The 14,693-nt window shown below is 52.7% G+C and overlaps 5 protein-coding genes and 1 non-coding gene across 6 annotated transcripts; 4 read left to right on the top strand and 2 right to left on the bottom strand.

The window, feature by feature from the left end:
• Positions 1-183: 183 nt before the first annotated feature.
• QC763_0041110 (uncharacterized protein) lies at positions 184-799 on the top strand (the record flags this gene model as incomplete). Its single annotated transcript, XM_062905631.1, has 2 exons — positions 184-338; positions 757-799. The coding sequence occupies 2 exons, from the start codon at positions 184-186 to the stop codon at positions 797-799; spliced, it is 198 nt and encodes a 65-aa protein (XP_062768944.1).
• A 451-nt stretch (positions 800-1,250) lies between these two features.
• On the top strand, positions 1,251-3,251 carry SPE3 (putrescine aminopropyltransferase; the record flags this gene model as incomplete). Its single annotated transcript, XM_062910072.1, has 5 exons — positions 1,251-1,281; positions 1,757-1,792; positions 1,866-2,158; positions 2,217-2,457; positions 2,720-3,251. 5 exons carry the CDS (start codon positions 1,251-1,253, stop codon positions 2,995-2,997), a joined length of 879 nt encoding a protein of 292 aa, XP_062768943.1. The 3' UTR covers positions 2,998-3,251.
• A 72-nt stretch (positions 3,252-3,323) lies between these two features.
• On the bottom strand, positions 3,324-4,546 carry NIT3 (Omega-amidase nit3; the record flags this gene model as incomplete). Its single annotated transcript, XM_062910071.1, has 1 exon — positions 3,324-4,546. The coding sequence occupies exon 1, from the start codon at positions 4,401-4,403 to the stop codon at positions 3,324-3,326; it is 1,080 nt and encodes a 359-aa protein (XP_062768942.1). The 5' UTR covers positions 4,404-4,546.
• Positions 4,547-4,794: 248 nt separating this feature from the next.
• On the top strand, positions 4,795-7,583 carry QC763_210230 (uncharacterized protein; the record flags this gene model as incomplete). The annotated part of the gene is given in 4 exon segments (XM_062910070.1): positions 4,795-5,224; positions 5,237-5,560; positions 5,614-5,763; positions 6,037-7,583. The coding sequence occupies 4 exon segments, from the start codon at positions 4,795-4,797 to the stop codon at positions 7,581-7,583; spliced, it is 2,451 nt and encodes an 816-aa protein (XP_062768941.1).
• Positions 7,584-10,824: 3,241 nt separating this feature from the next.
• GLN1_2 (glutamate--ammonia ligase) lies at positions 10,825-13,275 on the top strand. Its single transcript, XM_062905630.1, has 4 exons — positions 10,825-11,221; positions 11,289-11,414; positions 12,066-12,223; positions 12,278-13,275. The coding sequence occupies exons 1-4, from the start codon at positions 11,219-11,221 to the stop codon at positions 13,074-13,076; spliced, it is 1,086 nt and encodes a 361-aa protein (XP_062768940.1). The 5' UTR covers positions 10,825-11,218; the 3' UTR covers positions 13,077-13,275.
• Positions 13,276-14,313: 1,038 nt separating this feature from the next.
• QC763_0041060 lies at positions 14,314-14,402 on the bottom strand. The gene has a single exon. It is a non-coding gene; the product is annotated as a tRNA-Phe (tRNA).
• Between the last annotated feature and the right edge of the window lie 291 nt (positions 14,403-14,693).

Raw genomic sequence — 14,693 nt, 5'->3', positions numbered from 1 at the left:
TTGATAGTGCGTTTCGGGCGACTGCATGGCCGCAGACATTCTCACCGGTCTTTGGCTCACTGAACAGTTTGGGAGCAGCGGGAGGGTGGTCTCGGAGGGGTGCAGGGACCCGAGCCATCAAGCTGACCTCGGCGAATCTACAATCTATTTGTGGTGATCTGTATACAGCATAGCATCAAAGACATGTGGTGTCTGGCAATGAGGCCGAGTCACTGTTACACAGCCTGCTCGAGACAAAAGACACCAACTACCTCAGCCATAATTTACTCGATAGCTGGTCTGCTGGGTAGGAAGGGCCCCCAATCCGACATCATCATTATTATTCCAAACGTGAAGGAGTGAGCATCATACAAATCACGGCACGGCACATCCCCGGTGGTACGGCCCACGGGGCCCGCAAGCTCTGTGCCTCGGATTGTCACCATCCACTTACGGCAGCTCGTGCGCAGTTGAAGTGGTGAGTGATCGCGCCGTTCCGTGAGCTGCAAACATCATCTGCTGATCTTCAAGGCGATGGTGCCAATTATCGGGCGCTCAGACATTCCTCAGCCCTCATTAGCGTCCTGTCTTTTTGACCCCTCGGGCCCTCGCTGGGCAAAGGTCCGAGCTGTCGCCGGAGCGGGGCCGTCCAGTCCGGCAGGTAGAGGTCTCCTCTGAGCGGCTCAATCCCGGCCATCGCTTTCACTCTCCGGCTCAACGCCGTGCGTCGCACAGTTGTTGTCCAAGTACACCCAACTTAATTAAATAACAATGAAGATTCCAGGCAGACCACAACATCTCCTTCTCCGCTTTGCTCTAGTTCAGGGAGTCTGTCTATGGCAAGTTGATTTTGTTGCTAGTGACCCCTCCTCATTACCCCTCTGCCTCAAAAGCATTGCCTGTTTTTGATAGTGATAAGATAGTGCGACGACAGCCACGGATAGCTACGGATGAAAGGTTGGCAGATTTCAGACGTCAGAATGAGTATTTTCCAGGGTTATGTTTGAGTTTTTACTTCCAACCCTCAAGCTGGGCTCTCCACACCGCGAAGTTTGGACCCTGTAATTCGCTCATACCTCCCTGAAGAAAAATCTCTGCACCCGCTCGCTACAATCGGTTTGCCGTATCGTTGTTGATAAACCCCACCTCCACCATAGCTTTTTGCCTGCCCCTCCTTCAAGTTGGCTTCACTTCGAGTTTGTGCAAGGCGTCTTCTATCCAGGCCACTTCATACCTTCCAGACCACTCGTAACCTCCACCAATCTCTCAAAATGGGTGACATCACACACTCTACCATCAAGGGTAAGTAGTTCTGATGTTCCCCTTCTGGCCCTCCCCTCACGCTTGTACTCTCCTTCATGGAGGGGCTGAACGACCACGACCCCGCCATCCACACCAATATTCACACCTCGAAACGGTGCCCACGCCTTCTCCATGTGGTGGGCAATCGGAATCATCGGGTATATCGGTCAGCCCTGCGATGTTCGGTGCCGCCAGCTGCCCCAATGCCGACCCGTCTCTCACCTCGTCATGGCGTTGATCACAAGAGTTTCAGAGTTTAATGGCTTCATTCCGTTACGGCATCACCAGACTCTGCCGCCGGCATAGAGTGCGCCTCACTCACGCAGCTCTGCCGTGTGGCATTATTGATCATGAAATGCACCATTTCACAAAACGGGCCGGTTCATAGAGTGAAATTGTGTTGGGTTACAACTACCGACATGATGTCTGTGCGAAAACTCATGAAACGAGACTGACATTTTGGCTTGCATAATAGATGGCTGGTTCCGTGAGATCTCCAACATGTGGCCTGGTAAGTAAACAAACTTCTGTACCCCCTTAAAGAAGAAGAGATCATGTGTCTAATTTCGATGTTCTCTCCATAGGCCAGGCCATGACTCTCAAGGTCGAGAAGGTCCTCCACCACGAGAAGTCCAAGTACCAAGATGTCTTGATCTTCAAGTCTACTGACTACGGCAACGTCCTCGTCCTGGACAACGTCATTCAGGCCACCGAGCGTGATGAGTTTGCCTACCAGGAGATGATCACCAACCTTGCCATGATGTCCCACCCTGAGCCCAAGAAGGTCCTCGTCATTGGCGGTGGTGATGGCGGTGTCCTCCGTGAGGTCGTCAAGCACGACTGTGTTGAGGAGGCTATCCTCTGCGACATCGACGAGGTGAGTTCAGTTCCGGTGTCTTAACTTTTCAGAACCAATTTGCCAACACATCTCGCAGGCCGTCATCCGCCTCTCCAAGCAGTACCTCCCCCACATGTCCGCTGGCTTCAACCACCCCAAGGTCAAGGTCCACGTCGGCGACGGTTTCAAGTTCCTTGATGACTACAAGAACACCTTCGACGTCATCATCACCGACTCCTCCGACCCCGAGGGTCCCGCCGAGTCTCTCTTCCAGAAGCCCTACTTCAAGCTTCTCCACGACGCCCTCCGTGAGGGCGGTGTCATTACCACTCAAGGTTGTACGTCTCCTTTATCTGGGAAAGTTCGAGGCCTGGGGGGTATATTCTTTTTTGTTGTGTCGGACACCAACTTTGCCCGATAGCAACACTGATGTTGCCCAAGCCCCTCAGGAGCCTACCAAGTGGTAGCTTTGCGTTTCTCGACTTTCCGAATGCTGCGGGTTTCTTCTTTTTTTGGCTTTGACTCTTACAAGACAATCTCCTTGCTAGTCGAACCCGCGCATGTCAAGTACCATGTTGGCTGACTATTATTGTTTTGTAGCTGAGAACCAATGGCTCCACCTTCCCCTGATCACCAAGCTCAAGCAGGACTGCAAGGAGATCTTCCCCGTGGCCGAGTACGCCTACACCACCATCCCCACCTACCCCTCGGGCCAGATCGGCTTCATGGTCTGCACCAAGGACGCCAACCGCAACGTCAAGGTTCCCCTCCGCTCCTGGACCAAGGAGGAGGAGGAGAAGCACTGCCGCTACTACAACTCCGAGATCCACAAGGCCAGCTTCGTCCTTCCTACCTTTGCCGCCAAGGCTCTCCAATAGGCGATTTAAGAAGGGTGACTGTGGTTTAGAGACTAGAGGCTCCGGTATATTCCAAACATTTACTAGGAGATAGCACCGGGAAAAGGAGGGCAGCAAACGGTCAAGCCTTTGCTGCTGTAAATGGGTAGAGGGCCGTGGGTGCGGTAAAAGCCTCCTGAAAAGGGGTATCTGAAGCCAACCATAGAAGCTTCTCATAAAGGTCGATTGCATCAACAAGAAAGAATGGATCTTCCTCATACATTGTTTTGCAACTTGAAACTCTTGATTTTGGTGTCATCATGTCATTATATACCTGCACCTCGTAGCCTCTCACGCATTCATCGTATCTATGGCTTCTCGTCATAGCTCACCTTCCCCTCACTAACATCAGGATAAACATCAAACCTTCTCTGATCCCTCAATGGAATCCCCTTTCTCGCCTTCTCAATGCTGTCCCCATCCAACACCGCACTAACAACCTGCTCCCCTTCACCAGCCTCCTCCAGCACTTTCGCCATCGGGTCCACGATCAAACTGTGCCCATAAGCATGGTACACCCCCTCGGTCATATCCCTCGCCGGACTGCACAGCGCCACATACAGCTGGTTATCCACCGCCCTCGCCTGTCCCAACAGCTTCCAGTGCAGCGGCCCAGTAGTAAGGTTGAAAGCACCGGGATAGATCAACGCGAAGCATCCCTTTCTGGCCGCAATGGTCGCCAACTCGGGGAAGCGAATGTCATAGCAAATCGCCACGGCTATCTTGCCGTACTCCGGGAGGTCCACAATAGTAAGCTTATTCCCTGGCGACAGGATGTCCGACTCGGTGAACGTGATCCCGCCTGGGATGTCAATGTCGAAAAGGTGGACTTTTCTGTGCGTGGCGAGGAGTTTTCCCTCGGGGGAGAAGATGAGGGAGGTGTTGTAGTATTTCTTCTCGTTGTTGTTGCTGTCAACGACAAGCTCGGGGATGGAGCCGCCGATGAGGTAGACTTTGTTGTCGCGGGCGATGTTCTGGAGGGCGAGGAAGGATGGGTTGAGGTCGGGGGAGGGGTTGGAGGGGTCGGCGGGGAGGGGCTCAGCGTAGGAGGGAAAATGGTCGGTGCCGTAGGGGGAGTTGAAGCACTCGGGGAGAACGACGATTTTGGCCGAGGTGGATTTGACGGCCGAGGAGACGGCGGTGGCGGCGTGGGAGAGGTTGTCGGATTTGGTGGATGTGGAGGGGAGTTGGATGCAGGCTAGGGTTACGGGCTGGCGGAGGAGGGTAGTGCCGGGCGTCGTTTGCGCGGAAGGGGGGGGGGAAGAGGACATTTTGCGGAAGAACGAGGGGAGGGGCAGTTGTGCGCAAGAGATTGTTTGGGTTGGATGGCGGCTGAGAGACGTGAGGCGTCGCAATGTCCTCAATGTGGTTGTTGTTGAAGCTCTCATGGTGGGGTTGAAGGAGCGAGGTTGTGGTTGCGGAGATGCGGGGTTGACGTTGACGGCCCGGCCGGCAGTTTAAGCTGTGTTCTGGAAGCTTTATGGAAGGCACGCTTGACAGGGGTAGCTCTTTCTCTGGAAATCTTGCTGAGATGGGACCCGACGGCAGGATGTGACAACTTCCACTTTCCAAACATGATGGGTACCATCCCAATTCTGTCGAAGCCCTACTTTATATGAGTTGTCAGCTCCTTCTCTTCAATACACTTCACGCGTGATCAGCCCGGCGCGGCTTCACTTCGTCATGCCATACTTTCCACAGCGAAGGTCGGCATCCTCGCCGGGGCCTTTTCTGGTGCAAACACACGGGAGGAATGGAACGCCCCTCTCAAGAGCCAGGATGAACTGGATTGATGGAGATCTTCATCGTTCGAAACGCGGCAGACTGAGAAAGGTTAACCCTGCTAAGCAACGCCAGAAGGAGTACTTTGCTCGCATTAGAGCCCAAGCCGAAGAAAGGGAGGCTGCTAGAAACGACGGCAGGCGCTCGTCATCTCGCCAAACAGTGATACTTGCACATCAACCATCGCCTCAGCCGGGCCGAAGGGGATCATCCTCGGGCATTCAGAACCAATATAGCCCAGGCCATGAGGAAGCCATCGAACAGCTTCGGTCATTCTTCAAGGTCCCAGCTCGACAGGACAGTCACGGTTCAGCAACCCATCAACCGCTTGAACAGCCGCTACGTAACCGGGGGTCTGAAACACTGCTTGCCAAGTATGGGGAAGAGAAGCTCAAGGAGATGAGGCTGAAGTTTCTCGCAGACCTGGGTTAGGAAACAGGTCGAGATCCAACGCCGGATCCTTTAAAGCGCCGCCGACGACCCGAACCTCCTCCACGACCGGACCCTTGGCTGCATGCACCAGTAGTACGACATGGACCAGGTAATGCGCCTTCGCATGCCGATCCCCGAAAGCGCAAACTTGACCTGTCAGTACCGGCCATTGGCCGTGATGCCGTCAAGATTCGAGTGGGAAGTCAACAGAAGAGACTTGGTGCTGAAGGTTCGGCCATCAGCGGATGGAGCACTATCAGAACAGCTAGCCAGGCGCGCACTGAGAAGACTTCGCATCCGGCAAGACCATCCTCGCAGCATACCTATAGAAGTGGGTTATAAATATTGTTGGAATATTTGATACCGAACTAAACTTCTTCCTAGACTCTAGCCGGTTGCGTCAGAGGAGTGGGCATTCATTATCCAAGACACCATTATCTTCACATATGGATAGAAATGAGCGGATCAGAGGAGAGTATACTATTCCTTTGGTTCCTGGCTCTATTGATCCATCATCATCCTCATCGCCTTTAGGTCGCCATGTCTCACGGTCAAGGACTAGCAATTTCGCTCGACAACACTACCCGGGCTCTCAAGACATGAATAGTACCGTCGCACGTGTAGGTCAGATGGTTCCAAATGTTCCAGCCTCCCAGAAACATTCGAATTCCAAATGGAATAACTGGTTTCGTCGCCAAGAGACTTCGAACAAGGAGATGGGTGCTGGGACCCAGCAGTCGCCGGAAGTGCAGATCAGCCCCGGGATCAGCCAGAGGCATCAGCAAGAGACGGAATCGTCCTGGGCAGGTTTCTCAGAAGATCTACCTTCATTTCCATATTCGCAGGAATCCACCAGTACTGCCTTTGACCATCCTACGAAGCAACCTATCAGTCATGGTTCAGAAGATACCTCAGAGGCTCTTGATCGATACGAGCAGCTGTTGGCGATGGCTCAAGGAACCCAGAAGTACGACGGTTATTCATATTCGGCAAGCACCATCGACAGTTTCACAGATAACAGCGGTCTGAATACGCTCAGCAGCCCTGGAGAGAGGAACATGTATCGCGATAATCTTGATAAACGCCAGGCAGACCGCCTCGAAGATGGCAGCGTTACGAACAGTAGCTCCAGCTTGAATCTCACCAGGAAGTTTGGGGACGAGAATACAAGCAACAGCTGCTTCAGCAGTCTCGTGTCTGGCCAGATCGATAACCCCACAGTCGACGCTACCGAACTCTGGGGATCCGGTAGCTATCATCATGGCGGCGAAAACACAATCACCACCCCGGACCCTCAAAACCATCAGCTCATATTAAGTAGCAGCATATCGAGTGGCAACATCGCAAACTCTTCCGGCAATTCATGGCCGAAAGAATCACCATCTCTCGAACGCTCTTGTGAGGTTCCACACCAACAGATCACGACACATACCCTCGAGGCTGACGAGGGATGGCGGTCATTTGTATTCGGTGATGATAGTAGCAATATTATTGAGTCCATGGCGTTCACCCAAGCATCGCGGGATGCCGCCCGAGCATTGCAGCCATCTAGGTCTTCAAGCTTGTCATATACCAAGGGGCCACCGGAGATGGAAATCAACAGTACTGCGGCAACAGGCTGTCCATTGTACACAGCTGATATTGGCCAGCCGTCTGACTCTGTTGAGCCATGGTCTTCATCAGACGTCCCAAGCCTCGGGGCCATTGCTAGCAGTAGCATTATTGAGTCGGATGCGGGAATTTCTGCAAGTCACATAGACGACATCAGTCAAGGCACTCCCCAATCACAGAATGGGGGTTCCCAGAGCCAGTCCATTCGTTGTGCATCTATCCTCAGTGAGGAGCCTGGCAGCAAAGTCCTTGATGACCAGGGATACAGACACTTATCAGACGCCGAGCCTAACAACCAGAACACGACCAGTACGGAATCTGTCAGCCAGGAGTCTCCCCGTGGGGAACCAGGTAGGGCTCATACATCGGGATCTGCGGGCTACGTGGGGAGCAATAGTTCGGGATCGTTACCCGCATCTGTTGACCTATCGTCTGCGGCGCCAGCTCTGGCACCCCCGCGGTCTGTGGGGGTCAAACAGTCAGGGGTCCAAGGAGTTGAAGACCAAACACGATTTGCCCCACCAAAGCTCTTTATGGGCAGCCGTTCACAGCTCCAGGAACGAAGCAAAGCGCCAGTAGTTGCCAGAGCTGCAACCAAGAGAAGAGGTCGGCCGAGGAAGCGAGCCGTTGATGGCCGGGCTGATATTCGAAGCATTCCGAATTACTCCAGCGATCCCATCGAGGATTTCGAGGATCAACAGCCTACACATACATCAATATTTCCAGCCCTTGAACTTGCTTGAGCATATCAAGGAGATGGGGCGTAGCTGCTATGTTGCGGGATATTTGGTTGTCAAGATCCGTGTCATGTAGGCCTGAGCTGAGAATTGCTAGCGTTGCTCTGTTTATGGTTTCTAGGCGTTTGTTGCGTGCGGGAGCACAGCGACCTATTTGGTGTCAACGTGTCACCACAGCGGTTGTCACAATCTGCCGTGGAGAGCGTGGGGAAGTTGTGTTCATTGGCGCAACTCTTACATGTATCATACATGGTACAGAAGTCTGAATGGTTGTTCTGGAAGTCTTGTCCGTAACTTGGCTGAACCTTGATGTTCAACTAATTAGCAATCTTGAAGGCACAGAAATGAACATCTCCGCTGATGCCAAACTTGATGAGTATCCAATCTGCTGCTTCTAGACGTGTGTCGACACCTTGAGGCCCAGGCAGCCCGACACCGGCAGTTCTACACTGTGTTGGCCAGCACATGCCCATCTGGTCAACCACATGCAACAAGACAACGGATCTGGCAGAGAGAAATACAAATGCGGAAAGGATTTGTCCCATGTCTAGTTTGAGGGAATTTCCCCTTGCACTAACCGTCAAACATACGAAGTACCGGTGACTTTTGAGCAGACGCTCTTCTCATTTGAATGTTCACGATAGGAACCGGGCGTTCCTGGGCATGCGATGTAACACCCGTCGTCCGTCTGATGCGGCACCGCGGGGAGTCCGAAGTGGACCCCCGGCGGCCGTAGCGTGCCCAGCCCAGCCTTGAAGTGGTCCAAACTCAAGAACTTAGTCAAAAAGGCGCTGGGACCAATGGGAGGACGACGATAAGTGATGCGGCGTTCAGGACGGCCATTGGCCAGAAGAGATCTCGCCACACGAATTGGATGATTGAATTGGATTATTCTTACCTGACATCTTCAAAACTTCAACAGGGGTGGTGGAAGACTTCAAGTTTGGACCCGGAAGCGGATGTGATGCTGCGCGAGTTGCGGTCCGGCTTGCAGATGTAATATGCGGCAAGGAGGAATCTATTGGGTAACTGTATGCCGCTGAGGTTACGGTAAAGGCGGATAGAAAAGAAGCGGTAAAGCTGTGTGCTGTTGCACGGCAGAGAATCTTGAAATTTGTCGAGATGCACCTCGAAATTTCCCGGTTCGTTAATGGGCAGAAACGAGCTGCCAGGCTGTCGAGGTACGAGCCACACACCCACAAAGACAGCTGCCGCTGGTGTGGCTGCCGCTTCATTCTTTGTGGGGTCGGGTTGAACCCAGCATCCAGACTTCACCATCTCCACACCCACTCATCAATTTCAACCGCGTCGCGGAAAAAGACGCGCGTTGGTGGGACTTAGCACACTTACAAGACAGACGTGGTTTACCGTAAGTACAGAACAATACGAGAGCAATTCAACACCTCACGAGCGAGGCTCTGAAGGCCGCTGTTTCATGGAGATTCTCAAATGGGGTTATGACGCTAAGGAACGACGGCAGCAGGTTACGGCACTGAACCCAAACCCACGATGATGTCAAGAGGCAACCCAAAGGGCGCTGATGTTCAGCAGATCTTTAACACGTGCATGGCTCGGCGGGAACGTTGATTTTGGGGCACTGCCATGCCCCGGAGCCACCAGGAGCCGCAGGTCATTGCCAAGAATGCGACGATGAAAGAACACCCGGAGAAAAAGTTTAGATTGAAACATGGCCCCAGGGTCAAAACAAAGATAGATTTGGGTTTTTCTTCACGGAGAAAGATAGGAAACCAGATGTTGATTTGATGTCTAGCGGATGTCTGTGAATCGACGAAACTTGATGCGCACTAATGACTCGACCAGCATAAAGACACTTCTCCTAGTGCCTTTCAACTTTACATGTCTAGAATTCGACTCCAGACGGTACCCATACAACAAGCAATTCCGGAGGTTGATGGTGCGAACCCCACACATTCTCTCCCACCACCTCCCGCCAGGGGAAATCGTGGGGATGAGACACGCTTCCTGATGGGGAGAAACAGAAGGTCTCGGCCTGCCCAAGACTTCAAACAACGCACTCATTCCATGTTGACAACCGGACAGAACTGACCCCCATCTCAGCATGCACTCTGCACCTATTACATTAGCCCTCTCATCATCTTCCGCTCGCAACCCTACACCATGACAGCAACATCTGTTCATTGTTGAGCCGGAAACCCGCGTCCAAGAAGTAGATCCCGGAGACTCGGCCGGAGCAGGAATGATAGTCTTCCGATGAACGAGCCAGGATGAGCGGATGATTTTCCAGAACCCAGCACTTTCATCTTTCAGCCCCATGTTCAACCCAAACCTTCTCAGGGTTAGTACACGGCAGGAAAGATGCCGCTGCGATGGGAAAAAGGCCTCAGCGATTCCATTTCCAATTTCTTTTCTTTTTTCCAGCCTTGAGGATTAATATTGCCTCATGTCTCAGTTGTAGATGGAGCGTTTCGGTACCGGCTCAATGGCTGAAGTCGGACCGCAAGCAACACCGAATTTTGATATTCGGCGTCACGCACCCCGGTCACCCGGGTCGCCGAGCCTTCCTATCACAGACCCACGGATGTCCCGCCGTCGACCGCGATGCCATGTGAAAGAAACTCCAAAAGTTTGCGGGGCAGCATGTGGATTGTGGTTCCTCCAAGATGTGTCACAGGGCATCAACAGAACCCTGGAAAAAGACATCGATGCTCGTGGTCAACAAGTGGAAACAGACTACGAGGACTGATGACTGTGTGTCTTGGACATACGAGACCCGACGAGGAAGATCCCACAAGGGCAAGATGGCTGGATTCAACAAAGTCCAGCAAACGTTGGGCAAGCTTGCCAACTTCCATCCGATCTGGACCTGTCTAGTGTACACGACCTTCTCTCGTCTGGCACCAACAGTGTTGCAAATGTACGTAAGAAAAACCCTTAAAAAGCGGCATCGCGAAATGTGTAGCCCGGCAATGAAACGCAAAGGGCGCAGCGGCCGCCGATAGAGAAACCGTTGCGCTGTTTTTAACCTGGACGCCTCGCGTACGGGAAGTATTACCAACTGGTAATGTGTGTAATTACCGCCCGGCCGGTACGTACCGCGCCCAGCCATCGCTGGTTTCGCCCCACCAACCACCCCACTAGGTCTTCGTGAGACAGGCCACGGCCGTCGAGGACACAAGGACGCATCCGTGGACGATTCCATCACACAGCTGCTTTTCGGCTGGCTTTTCAGATGCTCGCTGTGTCACTGGGAGGACACACAGTTTCCCATCTGTCCATTCCCCACACTCCCAGACCCCTTGTTGTACGGTGTTCCTGGGTTGCTGCCGCCTCGGCGTGTTCCAGGTACCTCTGTACTGTACCTCGAGCAAGGTACCGCATGTTTCTGTAATTCTTGTTCGCACTGCCCTGCCACCGTGAACGCTTTGCAAGTCCACCTTCAGACGACAATCTTTTTTACCATAAAAGCCTCAGCCCCCGCTGCCAGTTAAACCTTCTTTTGTTGTTTTCTCCTCCACTATCGCCTTGCGCATCGACATTCTGTCTTCTCTTGTTATCGAGTTTCCATAACTTTTGTCACTCTTCACCTACAAACCAACTCTCATCCTCGCCGGATCCTATACCACTTTTTCGAAAACAACAACCCCCACAACTTCACAAAAATGGTGAGTTATCTCGTCGTTATGGTATTCGACTCTGTCTATGAACGGGAAGGCTAACATGCTTCTTCAGGCCGACCCATCACATATCACCTACACGGAGAACTTGCAAAAGTTCCTCCGTCTGCCTCAGGGCGGCAAGATCATTGCCGAGTACATCTGGGTCGACAGTGAGGGCGGTGTCCGCTCAAAATCAAGGGTATGTCAATATTCTTTTGATGTTCTTGTCCCGAACTTTTTCTATGTTTCTTCTTGTCCGTCGTCATTCGTATGACGGCACAACCGGCAAACAATGGTTTTTGGGCATGCTGCGGCTTGGCGGGTCAACCAACGACGAACCCAAAACGACGAAACCACCCACACCACCTGCGGATTAGCCTGTGATCTGGTGTCACCTCCGGATCTGGGTCCGCATCCAGTCAACTGCTACCGGCGGCTCACCACATTCCACTCGAATTTCTGGGGAAACCTCGGCGCGACTCCGATTTCGCCTTCTGCGTTGCTGACGCGAGCGGAATCACACCCCGCTAAAATCGCGATTTCACCCCACTCTGCATGCTCGCTGGCAAACCCCGCCATGGACAATCCCAGCAACGACACCGCTTGTGACTCGACAAACTCCTCGCCGCTACTCCGACGGTCCCTGGCTTGCTCCGGCCAGACTTGCATCGCCAGCCGACGGACATCGCCGCACCGCATATCGCATGAACACGAGGATCCCGGATCACGAATTGTCGACACACCGCAAAGCCAAATTCAGCGCCGTTGCCGGGCTGTGCATGCCACATCTTTGGGACAATGAAGCTAGATCTTGATGGAACACCAGACACTGACATGGCGCTCCTATTAGACTCTTGATGCCAAGGACACCGATTATACTCCCGCTGAGCTTCCCATGTGGAACTTTGACGGTTCCTCCACTGGCCAGGCTCCCGGCGAGAACTCAGATATCTACCTCCAGCCCGTTGCTGTCTTCCCCGACCCGTTCAGGGGTACCCCCAACATTCTGTATGTGAAGTCCTGAACTTAAGAGGTTGTTACATAACTAACTCCAGTAAACAGTGTTCTTGCCGAGTGCTTGAACAACGATGGCACCCCCAACAAGTACAACCACCGCCATGAGTGCGCCAAGTTGATGGAGGCTCACGCCGAGCACAAGCCGTGGTTCGGTCTTGAGCAGGAGTACACTCTGCTCGACCTCAACGACCGTCCCTATGGCTGGCCCAAGAACGGTTACCCTGCTCCTCAGGGCCCCTACTACTGCGGTGTCGGTGCTGGCAAGGTTGTCATGCGTGACATCGTCGAGGCTCACTACAAGTGCTGCTTGTATGCCGGCGTCAAGATCTCTGGCACCAACGCCGAGGTGATGCCCGCTCAGTGGGAGTACCAGGTCGGCCCTTGCGAGGGTATCGAGATGGGTGACCACCTCTGGCTCTCTCGCTTCCTTCTCCACCGTGTGGCCGAGGAGTTCGGTGCCAAGGTCTCTTTCGACCCCAAGCCCATTCCCGGCGACTGGAACGGTGCCGGTCTTCACAGCAACTTCTCCACCAAGGAGATGCGTGAGGAGGGCGGCATGAAGCACATCGAGGCCGCCATCAAGAAGCTCGAGAGCCGCCACGCCGAGCATATTGCCGTGTATGGCGAGGGTAACGAGAAGCGCCTTACCGGCCGTCACGAGACTGGCTCTATCGACACCTTCTCCTACGGCGTCGCTAACCGCGGCGCCTCTATCCGTATCCCAAGGGAATGCGCGGCCAAGGGTTATGGCTACTTTGAGGATCGCCGTCCCGCTTCCAACGCCGACCCATATCAAATCACCGGTATTATCATGGAGACCTGCTTCGGTGCTGTCTCTGAGTAGGATTGAGGGTGATGATGGCTGCGTTTATGATAGACTAATAAGTGGTTTTATGGGCATTTTGCGCGCGTTTTTGGTTTAGGCATTTGGGATAAAGGAAGGGTTGGTTTATGGCGAGGTTGAGCGCTCGTTATCTTTTTTTTGGGAAGGGAATGGGAACGACACACACACACACACACACACTACACATGTTACATAGATTATTCCGAGGCTTCTCTCTTTCTGTTCCCTGATACCCAGGTTGACAACATCAACAACAAGCATTAATTTGACTTTGGGTCAAAACTCCCACTCTTTTTTCCTTGGTTGTCTTTCTGTGAGCCTTCATCTCAAATTTTTGTCTTGGGTGACTTGGATCTTTTTCTGGAAGTTTAGCCCAGGTACAGCCCAGTCAACAGTGGCTGAGAAGGATGGAAAAGGGGAGGGGGCGAATACGCCAAGGCACAAAGTAATGCCCGGCAAATCAAGTGTTTACTTTGTACGTAAGCTCGTGTGGCTCTCCACAACTCAACGCAACTTTCCGCATGTGTATGTACTTCTTTGCTGACATCATCAATAGGGGACTTGCCAAACTTGGTCATGATTGATGACGATGACAGAGGCTCTTTTGAGGGGAAAGGGGACATCGTGAACGTTCTGGTCGAATGGTGTGGTTTTGGGGCGCACACTGTGCGAGGTACTTGCCTCCACTTGTGTGGCTTCTACTTGGTTTAGAGGGGAGTGGCTGATGTCATGCTTTTGGGGATCGTGATTTGGGAGATCTGTTTGGGTCCTTTTCTCCGAGGTATTGGGGTTGGGAGATGGGGGAAAAGGAGGACGGGGTTGGGGAAATGGTCTTGTTGACCGTGTCTATGACGCTATTCCCAATCGTGCTGACGGTAGTTGATGGGGAGGAATCTCTTTGTCTGGCAACTTGTGGGCTTGGGCTTTGGACCCTGCAGCTGTATGGGTAATGAAACAGAACAATACGGGTTTGTGACGATGCGGTGGCCAGTGTCTGTATTAGTTTCCCTGATAATGAGCTTCTTTACAGTAACGAATTGGCCCTTTTTACCCCCCTTTTCACTGGTGGTTCTAGCGGCTGAAAGGACTGGATGTCAACAAGGGGATGGCGCTATTCCCAGGCTTGCTTCTGGTCCTTGGGGCCAAAAGTCAGTGCATTATTAGACTGGACCAGATTCAGCAGCAAGCTGGTTTGTACTACCATGGTTGTAATGTCCGACACCCAACGATATGAAAAGCGGGTTTAGCTCAGTTGGGAGAGCGTCAGACTGAAGTCCACTTCAATCATTAATCTGAAGGTCATGTGTTCGATCCACATAAACCGCATCATCTTTTGCATTTTTCTCAGTCCCCACTTCTTTTTGCTAACCTTGATTCGTGATCCTTTTTCTATGTGGTCTTGATTCTAGGTGGTGGTTGGTTGTGCAGATGTAATGGGGTGAGTGCAGCAGTTGTTTTGTATGTTGGGTAGGTGCGACCCAACTGCCTGGCCAGAGCTTGGTTGCCGGCCTCCTGCCTGGCTGTGTTAAAAATCCTCAAACAACCTTCACCAGTGGCCTTTTAGTTCAGAAACACTTGGACATGCCAGAACTCACGGTCGACCGCTTGTACCAACAT

Source organism: Podospora pseudopauciseta (assembly GCF_035222475.1).
Source record: "Podospora pseudopauciseta strain CBS 411.78 chromosome 2 map unlocalized CBS411.78m_2, whole genome shotgun sequence".
Taxonomy (NCBI): domain Eukaryota; kingdom Fungi; phylum Ascomycota; class Sordariomycetes; order Sordariales; family Podosporaceae; genus Podospora; species Podospora pseudopauciseta.
This window is presented reverse-complemented; position numbering and strand designations above follow the sequence as displayed.

What these genes read in the sequence shown, in the direction of transcription:
- GLN1_2 (XM_062905630.1), top strand. An exon ending in GTGTCCGCTCAAAATCAAGG is followed by an intron (nt 11,415 to 12,065) that starts GTATGTCAATAT and finishes CGCTCCTATTAG; the next exon opens with ACTCTTGATGCCAAGGACAC. An exon ending in AGGGGTACCCCCAACATTCT is followed by an intron (nt 12,224 to 12,277) that starts GTATGTGAAGTC and finishes TCCAGTAAACAG; the next exon opens with TGTTCTTGCCGAGTGCTTGA.